This window comes from Protopterus annectens, chromosome 7.part0 (genome assembly GCF_019279795.1).
Source record: "Protopterus annectens isolate FY-2018-M chromosome 7.part0, PAN1.0, whole genome shotgun sequence".
NCBI lineage: Eukaryota > Metazoa > Chordata > Ceratodontiformes > Protopteridae > Protopterus > Protopterus annectens.
The window spans coordinates 503650519-503665632 of record NC_056739.1 but is presented as its reverse complement, the minus strand read 5'-3'; the positions used below and the strand labels follow the sequence as shown (position 1 = coordinate 503665632).

Genomic DNA, 15114 nt, shown 5'->3' with positions numbered 1-15114 from the left:
GGTAGTAGAGATGCATTACAATTAGATTAATTTCTGTTGGATACAGGTGGAGTGCAGGCCTCTTTGTTAGTGTTGGCACTGTTGTTACAGCTCTGTGTTTGGTTGTTACACAGATTGTTGACTTTTTTGGTTAAAGCTTCAACTTGTTTCGAAAGTGCTTCAACCAAAGGTATTAAGAGTGTGTTCTGTTGATTGTTAAGATCAATATCAGGACTGGGTGACATGTCTTCAGCCATGACAGACCAACAAACGCAAAAAGTAACAAACAAGTGAAAACAAAAACCAAAGACAAAATTACCCTGTACTTGTGAACACCAAGGGAATTCTTGTATAGTCCACACTTGTAAACTCTCCACACTCAAATGGATGCTGTAGACAGAATCCAGGATAAAATCAGTTATGTTAGATGCTAAATAAATATCCACAAGAGGTCCTATGTGACAAAATATCCATATGAATCAAGTAGTAAAAAAGATTTCTCCAAAAGCTTTATTGAACCAATACTGTGAAGCGCTTTTCGTCCCACTAATAGTGGGACTTCTTCAGACAAACAGATTCTGACAAAAACCAAGGTTTAAATACTGGTTTTGGCACCAAAAAGGTGCCGTTGCTAGGTTACAGTTCTGTGCTTTAATTAATTAAATGTATAGTGTCCTAACAACTAATGAGGTGAATCTATGAATGAATTTAAAACAAAAATCAACAAAACTTCAGAACCATTAAAAAGATTAAAAACATCGCTAAGATGTCATTATTACAGTATCTAAATAAATACTAAATATAAAACAAATATAAAAATATATAAAGTATATATGTTAATACAAATCACATCTATATATTATTACATGTTTCAGACTAAGGAATGAGCAGTAACAAACAAAAACCAGTATGTACAAAAGTTACTCAACTTGAGTACTGAATACATATATAAATAAATCACATCAAAGAACTGAGTGGTTACAAAAAAGAAAAAATGTTGTTGTGGGAAATTGCTATTGAAAGGTGGTACAAAGTCACATTAGAACTACAATAGTCTGGTCAGAATCCCACCTAAAACACATACCTAACTACAAAGTCTAACAAAAGTCATAAATATATGTTCAGGATATACAGTGACACCTGAACAAAGAACCATTAAATAGTGCAATTAATGTAGCCAGGTCATGTAGAAAGCATGTGCATTGTAATTGTAAAAGAAATATGGTAAAAATATATATGCTAACATGTAAACGATAAATTTAAAATCAAACAGCAACTAGTAAACCAATATAAAGGTAAAATGCAAGGTTACTATGGACAAATTACTCCATAAGTGTGTGGTAATGTACAGAAATTCACTTAGAAAACAAAGCAAGCAAACCCCCCCCCACAAGAGTATGTAACATGACAATGGTATATATCAACGTTGTAGGCTTCTCAATTTCAGTAACGGATATAATGTGATAGTCTCATTAAGGCCTGGGGGGGCATTGGCATGGCACCTAATCTGCCATAAAAGTTCTAGTACTTCTAACAGGACTTCAAAGGGTCCTTCACGGCTGTCAGGTGATATGGTATCAATTGCTTTAAAATTGAAATTAGGGCTAGGGTTGTCAATAATATGTTTAGAAACCAGTATTTAAACCTTGGTTTTTGTCAGAATCTGTTTGTCTGAAGACGTCCCACTATTAGTGGGATGAAAAGCGCTTCACAGTATTGGTTCAATAAAGCTTTTGGAGAAATCTTTTTTTACTACTTGATTCATATGGATATTTTGTCGCATAGGACCTCTTGTGGACATTTATTTGGCATCTAACATAACTGATTTTGTCCTGGATTCTGTCTACAGCAGCCATTTGAGTGTGGAGAGTTTACAAGTGTGGACTATACAAGAATTCCTTTGGCGTTCACAAGTACAGGGTAATTTTGTCTTCTGGTTTTTGTTTTCACTTGTTTGTTACTTTTTTGCATTTGTTGGTCTGTCATGGCTGAATACATATCACCCAGTCCTGATATTGATCTTAACAATCAGCAGAACACACTCTTAATACCTTTGGTTGAAGCACTTTCGAAACAAGTTGAAGCTTTAACCAAAAAAGTCGAAAATCTCTGTAACAACCAAACACAGAGCTGTAACAACAGTGCCAACACTAACAAAAAGGTCCGCACTCCACCTGTATCCAACAGAAATGAATCTAATTGTAATGCATCTGTACTACCGACCCAAGTTAATAACAATGACCTAAGGGGTAATACACCAAACAGCAATAATCAACGATCCAAAGGGCTTATTGGGGCACTCTCTTTAACCGAATGGTTATCCGAGCCACTAACATTTCAATTACCAACTACAAGTGTAACCAGGGAGCAACTGGCCGAGGATCCAACAGATATTTCTACTCTACTAAAGCAACTTGACCACCACTTGATAAAATATAAAAAGTTGAAAACTGAGATTGCCTATTTTCGTGAGTGCCTAAGTGAAGGCATAGTGCCAAAAGGGTTGTGTTCTTGGCAATACCCTACTGGCCTAGTGGATGGTTTACCATTCCACAAAGACTTAGTTCAACTTTTCAACAGAAATGGCTGCGAGCTTTTAGAAATCATATGCAAACATTATGAACTGCAAACCACAGAAATTATGCAGATAGCTACCAGCTTAAATGAGACAATTCAACAGCATTCGAACTTTATTCGTTACCAATATGACTATGACAGGATTTTCTTTTGCATAGACCAATATATTGATAAAATTAAGAAAGTAAAATGCAAGAAACTGAAAAGGGACAGAATAGCGTACAGTAACAGGTTAGCATACCCTAAACCTCCCCCCTCCCAGAATAATGCTAATTTTACTTCTATGGCTACCCTTCAAAGTAACATCATAGGCCAAAATGAAGAAAGAAATAATATTAATGAAGAAAATGGATTTAGTAACAATAACAACCGATCTTTTTACCAAGAGAATGATAACACCAGTGCTGAACAGATATCCCATGTTGGGACCCCACAGCGCTCCTCAAATTTTCGGACAGGACCCTCTCATTACAACTTACGGAAAACCACTTATTACAGCCCCAACTATCGGAACAGGAACAACACCAACAACCAAGGGAGGAGGGGGAGGTAAGCCTGGATACTTCAAACCATTTGACTATTTTATACAATTCATCTAAAGACTTTAAAATTTTTAATTTTTCTTCAGTTTATGTTACACCAAATATTATTGAATTATTAGACCGAGGTCATTCATTTGTTCCTACCTGTCAGGCTAATTTAGTCACAACTATTGTTGATTTTAAGTTGTTTTTGAGGAAATTAAATTTGTGCATGTATTTTCGTAATACAAATCCAGGTGACAACAAGTTTCATATTGCAAGTACATTTATTCCACCGACACATCCAGCTTTGGCAACCTTTGAATTAATGTATGAAAATGACTTTAGGAATATGCTTTACTTAAACAAACAGTTGAATGTATGACCTAATATATCTGAAGAGGACAGATTGTCTCTCACATTATTAAAAAACACTGCTATTCAGTTTATTCAACCTGACAAGGGTGGCGGTTTGGTTATAATGACACAATCACAATATATTGAGAAAATGGAATCTCTCCTCGACAATACTGCTTATCAATTATCTTCCAAGAACGAAATGTATCAACCGTATAAAATCTACATTTAACGACTTCTTTATAGAGGGAAGGATTGACTTGACTACATTTAATTATTTGAACATGCTTGCACCCAAGATTCCTATTCTTTTCGGCACCCCCAAGATTCATAAGTCCATAATTAACCCCCCCCATGCGACCACTAGTAGATGGACGTAATAGTATGACGTATCCATGTGCCAAAATTATTGATTCAATCTTGAAAAAATATGTACTGAAAGAAAAAAACATATGTAAGGATTTGTGGTCTTTTTTGTATAATATCAACAACGTTGAGTATAATGACTCATTTAATTTCTTAACAGTCGACGTTAAAGATTTATATACATGTATACCACACACAGAAGGTATTGAATATGTTAGCTATATGTTGAGAAAGCACCAAGCACCTACACTTGAGGTAGAATTAGTTGAACAAATGCTTGATTTAGTGTTGCCCTATAATTTGTTTACCTTCAATAATAATATTTATTTACAAAGAATAGGGGTGGCCATGGGTTCATCTTGCGGCGCTAGTTTCGCCAAGCTAGTCATGGCCTATTGGGAACAGGATATAACAAGTACAAATCATGACCTTACGAATAAGATCAGGTACTATACACACTTTTTAGATGATATTTTTATTCTAATCGAAGGGAATGAAGATACAGCACATGAATTAGTATCATTTTTTTAATTCTAGTTCTAACTTTCTAACTTTTACATCCAACTTCAATAGACACAGGATTAGTTATTTACATGTAGATTTAAGGAAGGACCTTAAAAACAAAGTTTACTATGCTAACATACACAGGAAAGATACCTATTCTAATACTTTATTACACTATTCAAGCTGCCATCCCCTTTATCAGAAAAAGTCTGTTGTAAAAGGTCAATTTGTACGGGTGGCCCGAATGGTATCAAGGAACGATAACATTCATGATGAATGTAGACTTTTGTGTTCTATGTTTACCATGAGAGGTTATCCTAAACACCTTATTGATGAAGTTATGTCAGAGGTTGGATCAAAAAGAGAAGCAGGTACCTATATGCTAATTCTTAATGCCTTGAATCAAGTACCCGTTCCTGTAAGTACTAGTGAACCCATGTATATTAATGTTTCTTTTATTACTCCCTATAGCTTAGACAGTAACTTTATTTCTCTCATCATTAATAAAAATTGGAACATCATATCTAACGATGGTGTTCTGAGTAAAAAATTACCACCTAAGCCAAAGATTGTCTGGAAAAAAGGGAGAAACTTGAAACAGATATTACAAAACAATGTGTCACTAGGAACACAGAGAGTGGGTATGTATCATTGCAATATGTGTAATTATTGTGCACATATGATTACAGGGAAGACATTCACAGTAAGGAACATTACATATGACCTCAAATATAAATTCAACTGCTTGTCAACCAAAGTAATTTACTTGGCACAATGCCAGGCTTGTCCTTCATTTTATTTAGGAAAAACTGACAGGAAACTATGAGAACGGGTCTACGAACACCTATACGCAATCAAGAAATAGAAAACAGAGAATGCACTTGCTAAACATATTATTGACAACCCTAGCCATAATTTCAATTTTAAAGCAATTGATACCATATCACCTGACAGCCATGAAGGATCCTTTGAAGTCCTGTTAGAAGTACTAGGACTTTTTTGGCAGATTAGGTGCCATGCCAATGCCCCCCCAGGCCTTAATAAGACTATCACATTATATCCGTTACTGAAATTGAGAAGCCTACGACGTTGATATATACCATTGTCATGTTACATACTCTAGTGGGGGGGGGGGTTTGCTTGCTTTGTTTTCGAAGTGAATTTCTGTACATTACCGCGCACTTATGGAGTAATTTGTCCTTAGTAACATTGCATTTTACCTTTATATTGGTTTACTAGTTGCTGTTTGATTTTAAATTTATCGTTTACATGTTAGAATATATATTTTTACCATATTTCTTTTACAATTACAATACACATGCTTTCTACATGACCTGGCTACATTAATTGCACTATTTAATAGTTCTTTGTTCAGGTGTCACTGTATATCCTGAACATATATTTATGACTTTTGTTAGACTTTGTAGTTAGGTATGTGTTTTAGGTGGGATTCTGACCAGACTATTGTAGTTATAATGTGACTTTGTACCATCTTTCAATAGCAATTTCCCACAACAACATTCTTTCTTTTTTGTAACCACTCGATTCTTTGATGTGATTTATTTATATATGTATTCAGTACTCAAGTTGAGTAACTTTTGTACATACTGGTTTTTGTTTGTTACTGCTCATTCCTTAGTCTGAAACATGTAGTAATATATAGATGTGATTTGTATTAACATATATACTTTATATATTTTATATATTTGTTTTATATTTATTATTTATTTAGATACTGTAATAATGACATCTTAGCGATGTTTTTAATCTTTTTAATGGTTCTGAAGTTTTGTTGATTTTGTTTTAAATTCATTCATAGATTCACCTCATTAGTTGTTAGGACACTATACCTTTAATTAATTGAAGCACACAACTGTAACCTAGCAACGGCACCTTTTTGGCACCAAAACCAGTATTTAAACCTTGTTTTTTGTCAGAATCTGTTTGTCTGAAGAAGTCCCACTATTAGTGGGACGAAAAGCACTTCACAGTATTGGTTCAATAAAGCTTTTGGAGAAATATTTTTTACTACTTGATTCATATGGATATTTTGTCGCATAGGACCTCTTGTGGACATTTATTTAGCATCTAACATAACTGATTTTATCCTGGATTCTGTCTGCAGCAGCCATTTGATTGTGGAGAATTTACAAGTGTGGACTATACAAGAATTCCCTTGGCGTTCACAAGTACAGGGTAATTTTGTCTTCTGTTTTTTGTTTTCACTTGTTTGTTACTTTTTACATTACCGGAACATGCCCACACTCACGGGGTCAACAACACTATAACTTACACCCCATAGTGATGAGTTGAGGACACTTGCCTATGTGGTCATCACCCTCACAGTCCTGTGCACCCACATGATGCGACACAGAGAAAGGGCATGTACAGGTAGCCAGTACGGCTGAGACCGATGGCATCAACAGGGTAGTAGACTGCATCACCATGAGGGGTTAAGGATCCTGTGTGTTCTGTATGGTAGCATACACCCTCACTCCTTGCACCAGACAGCCATACACACACACACACACACACACACACACACACACACACACACACACACACACACACACGCACACGCACGCACACACACACACACACACACACACACACACACACACACACACACACACACACACTGTGGAGACCACAAATGTCTTACACATATGGATAGCTGATGTGTGTGATACACACACCACACCTGCCTACGTCATGCTTTCCAGACTGCAGTATGTACAGATGTCTACAACAGTGTACAGGGGTGTGTAACAATTGGGATGTATTCCCCACCATATGTGGCATATATGGTCCCACATGCAAACACACACGGCAGTACTGTGAATGATACACCTGCTATATGATGATACGTCTGACAGACATGCAGCAGTATTGGCCGCATTATGTGTACCAATGCTATGTCTGGCAATTGTGCTGCTATATGCACACGGGAGGATGTAAGTGTTACAGGTGTCAAGTGACGTACAGTCGGTAACTCCTGACCACTGTGTAGGTTGTCTTCACCGTCAAGTAACAGTAACATAGCATACTGTTTGCACATGTAATGGTAGGATGGCAAGTGACACACCTGTGAGCCGTCCCCAGTGAACATACATCTACACAGGTGGAGCACCACTTTATGTACACACATCCATCCATACCTGATGTACATCCTACTGTACTGTCAGTATGTCACCATATACAGGTATCAATGATGGGGCTGCATTGCAACTGCATGTTGTAGTTAAACACAGATGAGTTACTTACATCAGCTACTGCACATGCATGGTAGCTGCATGCACACTACAGTTTGTACATGTGTGTTGGTCCTACATGCCTGTCATGTAGCCATGTTTGTATGCGTTGCAATTGGTGGACATGTGAGTTGACATACATAACACATGGACTGTTGTATGATATGATGGGTGTCATGGGTAACTAGTACAGAGGGAATGTGTCCTCGGTCAACATTGCTACCTCATGTACTGTTAGCATTCAACAGCCATGGACCCACCTTCCATTTGTGTGTGTATGATTGCTGTAGCCACTTGTCTGCATGGAGGACAGCAAAAGCTATGCTATGTACATATGTGTTGTGTGTGTGGTCCATGCACATATCCACTGCAATTACATGTATGACATATCCAAACATGTGTGTTCGTTGGTGTACAGTGACAGTCATCTGTCACAGCTGCGTAAGACCCAGGGCCCCTGGTATGTGTAGAGCTGACCTGGTTATGTACAGTGGTATCATTGCAATGCATAACACATGATGGAACCCTGTTGGTACATGTGTAGTCTGCACAGTTGCTGTACACCTATGTACAGTCCACTGGTCATGAGTCACACGGTGTTGTGTTGATGTATGGCTGTGTATTGCTGTTCCAATGACATGGTGATGTCTGAGGGCTACATTGTAGACTGCGGTATGTACCTCTGTGATCTGCACCTGAGACATCTGTGATGGCTCCTGAGTGTGTACTGGTTAATACATGTGAGTGGCCTTCATGTACGTGGGGACAGTAATGCCATGCTGTGCCCTTCCGTGTTTAGTATCCATGTGCATGCAAGATGGCCCTTTGCAACTGCTAAGTGTGTGAGCATGCCCAGTACACCATTGTGTAGCTGGACACACAGTACATTCCAAACTGCGCCCTTATGTGTTTAGAATCCTTGTGCATGCAAGACGGCCCTTTGCAACTGCTGTGTGAGCATGCCCAGTACACTGTTGTGTAGTTGGACACACAGTACATTCCAAACTGTGCCCTTACGTGTTTAGAATCTGTGTGCATGCAAGATGGCCCTTTGCAACTGCTAAGTGTGTGAGCATGCCCAGTACACCGTTGTGTAGTTGGACACACTGTACATTCCAAACTGCGCCCTTACATGCTTAGAATCCTTGTGCATGCAAGACAGCCCTTTGCAACTGCTGTGTGAGCATGCCCAGTACGCCATTGTGTAGTTGGACACACAGTACATTCCAAACTGTGCCCTTACGTGTTTAGAATCTGTGTGCATGCAAGACGGCCCTTTGCAACTGCTAAGTGTGTGAGCATGCCCAGTACGCCATTGTGTAGTTGGACACACAGTACATTCCAAACTGCACCCTTACGTGTTTAGAATCTGTGTGCATGCAAGATGGCCCTTTGCAACTGCTAAGTGTGTGAGCATGTCCAGTATGTCGTTGGGTAGATGGACACACAGTACATTATAAACGGACGTGTGATACTAAGCGTGTGGGCATGGCCAGTGACACCTTGTGTCAGTGATGTGCCTCTGTGTATGGGAATGGCCATTGACGTTCTGTATAGCGATGGTGGACATCCAGGCAACAGATGTCCATTTTCAACGTCACGATGGATGCCTACATTGAACACACTGGTTGACTGCCTTGCAGGGTGTACTGCCTGTGGCGCGTCCCGTATCTATGTAGTGTTGTTGTAGTGCTCCGCAGATATTTAGTTGCCCCGATCACACCACTGCCATGTGTTTGTCTACGTCTACCTTGGGACAGTAATATGCTTTCAGACTGCTCACTCTCTATACATTCCCTATCGGTGTCCTTGCCTTTGCGGATGATGTCATCCACCTAGAAGTATGCTTCTGGGAGTGCTGTGTTCATTAATCTCGGTAGTGCATTCTGTAAATGCGTAATACTGTAGTGTGATAAGGTAGTTAGGTGTTTGTTCGACTCCCAGCCCTGCCAAGTGTGTGTCTGTGTGTGTGTGTGTGTGTGTGTGTGTGTGTGTGTGTGTGTGTGTGTTTCCAGCTGCCTGGGGACACAGTAATGCTTTTAGATGCCTCACACCACATACATTCCCTATCGGCGTCTTTGCCTTTGCAGATGATATCACTCACGTAAAAGTATGCCTCTGGGAGTGCTGTGTTGAGTAATCTCGGTAGCGTATTCTGTAAATGAGTATTGCTGTAGTGTGATAAGGTAGTTAGGTGTATGTTCAACTCCCAGCCCTGCCAAGTGTGTGCCTCTGTGTGTGTGTGTGTGTGTGTGTGTGTGTGTGTGTGTGTGTGTGTGTGTGTGTGTGTGTGTGTGTGTGTGTGTGAGTGTTTCCAGCTGCCTGTGGAAACAGTAATGCTTTTAGACGCCTCACACCACATACATTCCCTATCGGCATCTTTGCCTTTGCAGATGATGTCACCCACCTAGAAGTATGCCTCTGGGAGTGCTGTGTTGAGTAATCTTGGTAGCGCATTCTGTAAATGCGTATTGCTGTAGTGTGATAAGGTAGTTAGGTGTATGTTTGACTCCCAGCCCTGCCAAGTGTGTGCCTCTGTGTCTGTGTGTGTGTGTGTTTCCAGCTGCCTAGGGGCACAGTAATGCTTTTAGATGCCTCACACCACATACATTCCCTATCGGCGTCTTTGCCTTTACGGATGATGTCACCCACATGGACGTATGCCTCTGGGAGTGCTGTGTTGAGTAATCTCAGTAGCGCGTTCTGTAAATGCGTATTGCTGTAGTGTGATAAGGTAGTTAGGTGTGTATTCGACTCCCAGCCCTACAAAGTGTGTGCCTGTGTGTGTGTGTGTGTTTCCAGCTGCCTAGGGACACAGTAATGTTTTTAGACGCCTCACACCACATACATTCCCTATCGACGTCTTTGCCTTTGCGGATGATGTCACCCACCTGGAAGTATGCCTCTGGGAGTGCTGTGTTGAGTAATCTCGGTAGTGCATTCTGTAAATGCATATTGCTGTAGTGTGATAAGGTAGTTAGGAGTATGATCGACTCCCAGCCCTGCCAAGTATGTGCCTGTGTGTGTGTGTGTTTCCAGCTGCCTGGGGACATGGTAATGTTTTTAGATGCCTCACACCACATACATTCCCTATCGGCGTCTTTGCCTTTGCGGATGATGTCACCCACCTAGAAATATGCCTCTGGGAGCGCTGTGTTCAGTAATCTCGGTAGTGCGTTCTGTAAATGTGTACTGCTGTAGTGTGATAAGGTAGTTAGGTCTGTGTTCTAATCCCAATCTTGCCATGTATGTGTCTATGTGTTTCCCGCTGCATGACAACAGTACATTGCTTTTACACTAGTCACTCTCCATAGAATCCGTACGGCATCTTTGCCTTTGATGCCGATGCCAGCAAGCTAGACGTATGCCTGTGTGAATGCTGTGATCTAGTAATCACGGTAGTGCATTCTGTACATGCATAATGCTGTAGTGTGATAAGGTAGTTAGGTCTGTGTTCTGATCCCAACCCTGCCAAGTGTGTGTGTGTGTGTGTGTGTGTGTGTGTGTGTGTGTGTGTGTGTGTGTGTGTATATATGGTTCCCGTTTAGAAACTCAAAGTGCAACATGCTCGAAATGTAATATCCCGAGACCATAAGCGCGAAACTCCATAATCTCGAAAGACGAGAAGCACGAAAGTAAGCAATCTCACTAGTTAACGGATGTATGTGTCAATAACGAATGTCAGCACATCCCGCCAGCATGCAGGATATTGAACAGCAGTATACTGCTCTGGTTGTGGATATACATGCACGATGGTTGTTCTGATGCAGATGTTTTGCTTACTCATCATTTAGGACATAGGGGATGCTTCTGATTTGTTTCATAAATTGTTTGTGTGTTTTCGAGATTATTCGGTATTTGTGTATGGCGTACGTGTTCGTTGGTTTTGTTCGATATATTGCGTACTCGGGATTGTTGTCTTTCGAGATTACGTTCGATTTTATGCGTGTATGTTGCACTTCGAGTTTCTAAACGGGAACCATATATATATATATATATATATATATATATATATATATATATATATATATATATATGTAATGTAGCTAGATATAGATATGTATGTGGATATTAGCACTATTGAATGTGCTGCATTATCTGTACATGATCACCTTTGATGTATGTAAATCTGCTATGGCTCTGTGATAGTCCACATACTGTGTGCTGTAATGATCCTGGGTTATAGTTGTGTAGTGACCAGTTATTTTGTTGCTGGGTATTACAAGGGACATTGAAAACAATGATAGTACAGCACCTTTAAACGGTTGTGTGCACATCTCAGCAACAGTCAGCAGTGGTTATTACTTTGGAGCACTATTGAATGTGCTGCATTATCTGTACATGATCACCTTTGATGTATGTAAATCTGCTATGGCTCTGTGATAGTCCACATACTGTGTGCTGTAATGATCCTGGGTTATAGTTGTGTAGTGACCAGTTATTTTGTTGCTGGGTATTACAAGAGACATTGAAAACAATGATAGTACAGCACCTTTAAACGGTTGTGTGCACATCTCAGCAACAGTCAGCAGTGGTTATTACTTTGGAGGATGAGTATGGCTCATATAACTATGTATTAACTGACAATGCTATGCAAATCAGGTTAACATTACTGACTCCCGTTTATCCACAGGTTGTGATACAGATCCCAAGAATGTATGTGTATACATTGACAGGTGCAGGACTGGAATGTTGTTGAATGTATGGAGGGGTGTCCATCGCCAGTAATGGCAATCTGTACAGCCTGGCAGGTACGGTCTGTGACTGTCCCACAACCTCCTGTATATGGCTGACACATGCTGAAACTGTGTACATGCAGACACACACACATAAAACAAACAGCTAGGGCTAACACATACACACACACATTGCATCAACATTGGGCCATGCAAACACTGTTGTCCCTCACACACACACACATACTTACATGTTGATTGGATGGCTCAATGACAGGCTCTGGAAAAGAAACACCGTACCCTGTGCATATGATGACACCTGTGCCACCACCTGTAATGTGTAACATTGATGCAGGAACAGACTAACATGGTGCTGATGCACAGGGTGGCTTTATAGCACTGTATTAATGTTAAAATGTTGTTAACACAAAGTGTGATACCCTTCTAGGTGTATGTAAGCAGGCATGATGCATTGCAGCTATGACCATCAATGTAGTATAGTTTACAGCACTGTTAATTCTGAAGATTTATTATCCATTCATGTGCCATTTGACTGACGTGTGTAGTATTGGCAGCATGTGTTTCAGAGTGTGCAGTACGTGTGTGATGTGTGTAGTACAGATTTATACATGCTTACAAATGCATACACTGGCTTACATGACATTACATGGGCTTCAACATTCTTACACTAGCTTACTCGTTCTTCAATGCGCGCACACGGTCTGACATGCACGCACACATGCTTACTCGGGCTTACAGGTGCACATAGGCGCGAACACACTGTAAGCAGGTTTCCAGGAAACTTCAGTGATATCCATGGTGTACACCATCAGTTCCCTGACTTTACCTAGGATAAATCATAACACGCCTCTTACACTGATGAGTAACTGACAGCAAACATTTGACACACTGCTCCAATAAGATTACAGTGTTTTATACATACACACTCATGATGTCACCTATCTTCTACTCTGATAGTCCCCTTAACCTACTCTTACACTGTAGTGGCTTGGCCCATATGGCATGACAATTTGTGATTCACTATCCTCCGCCTCAATTGCATCGGATTGCCTACTAATGCTTGGTTACATCTCTGACAGAGCACTTCCACACATAGCAACCAGTACTCAGCAGCCATGTTGTCTTCAGCTTGCCATTCACCTGCATGGTGAACTAACTTTTAACTAAAATTATGATTTCTATGTATATTTTAAATATTTTTCTTGTTTTAAAAGCGCAGCGTGTTTTCGCGACACTGCCCTACGCTTAAACACCGGAGATCGGGGGAGGACAAATAGAGTTTTATTAATTTCCAATGTAAAAGAATGCCACTGGCCTTATATTTGGCCATTGGCATGCTTCTTCAACTAAATTCATCCTTTATTTGCAGCTGACATTGCTCTGTTTAGCTACTTGCAGAACGTAACTCGGTTAACATCCGAGTACATTTCTGCACATAACTCTACTCTTGCACGGACAGATTATTGTTTCATGTATCACAGATTAACATCATTTGCATAGCTTTCACCTACAAATGGGGTAATTTGCATATCCTAACATTGTCCGTGCAACATTCGTTTTAGGGGCTGTCTTACACGCCCCTACAGGATATTGCTGAATAGCTCAGCAGACATCTTGCCTTGCTCTACTCTTACTCTACTCGTACACACCGGCCAAGGCTCCATGACTCCTGGCCTAAGCTTTGCTGTGTGCTAATATGTCTATTTGTGGAGTATGCATGGCTATAGGTATGTTTTGACCTGCTACGTCTGACATTTCTACAGAGCAGCTCCCACTTTCATCATTTGTAAAGGTGACAGACCTATAGGTACTAAACAGACTACTTCAGCGCTTTTCATACCTTCATATTTTTCTTGTAGTAGTATAGTCGATAATACTGTTTCCTATAACATGTATCTGTTTCTGATACAAGATATATCACTTTATTACACCACTACACACAAGAAGAAATCACAGGCCAGATGCCATTACATTCCTTTTGCAGGACACACCCGCCCAGAGTGTTGTGTTCCTCACAAAAGCCAACAGGTGCTAATCAAAACATATTATGCTATCATCTACCTTATGTGTTCGCCAGTATTTGTGCTTTCCGTCAGTGGTAGAACTCACATGTGAGTGTGGGAGACTAAACACTGTATCGGGGACACTGCATAACACCTTGAGGGACACATTTATTTTGTTTCTATTAACCTTCCACATTGACTATCACAGGGCATAAGTATTCATTCACATTTATCGAGGTACATGCTTTTGACTTATACATGTTTTGTCATTTGTCATCATGTCTTTCTTCACACCTGTCCACCTGATATCACTAGTTCTGTACATTTATTTAGGACAGGATTACCTTCATACCTCTCAACTGTACACATTTTGGGTAAATGTCCCCACTTAGACTTATAATTTTGTTCCTTTTTTCATAATATTGTGCCTTTCTGGTAAATTAGTGGCAAGTCATTAAGGACTGTGAGGTTAGATAATAATGACAGACATTAGTATTTTATAATTAATAACCCTCAAAACATTCATACTAATGAATTATCCATTATTCTATCAACGTTCTAACTTTGTCAGAGGAATATTTAAGATAGTCCCTATTTGTACTTATTTGAATATGCCTTTGTCCAGATGTCTTATTCTGAAAGGTTGAAAGGTATAGTTACCATCTTATTCGTACGTATGTACGTCCATGATAATCGCTTACATGACACTGATATAAGTCCCTACGTCTTCCCCCAATGGTTTACACAATATCCAGTAGATGGGTTCTTCATTTCTGGAAGATATAGGTGTGTGCTATACCCACATAGGAATATTAATCACTTCCATGGGGCGGACCTAATAAATCTGTTCCAACCAACA

The 15114-nt window shown here is 39.8% G+C and overlaps 1 protein-coding gene across 1 annotated transcript; it reads left to right on the top strand.

Moving 5' to 3' along the window:
• Nucleotides 1–1963: 1963 nt before the first annotated feature.
• Nucleotides 1964–3109, top strand: LOC122806002 (probable basic-leucine zipper transcription factor E). The gene has a single exon (XM_044076243.1). The coding sequence runs from the start codon at nt 1964–1966 to the stop codon at nt 3107–3109; it is 1146 nt and encodes a 381-aa protein (XP_043932178.1).
• The last annotated feature ends 12005 nt before the right edge of the window (nt 3110–15114 follow it).

Coding starts and splice junctions, on each gene's coding strand:
- LOC122806002 (XM_044076243.1), top strand. CDS start 1,964: ATGGCTGAATACATATCACCCAGTCCTGATATTGATCTTAACAATCAG.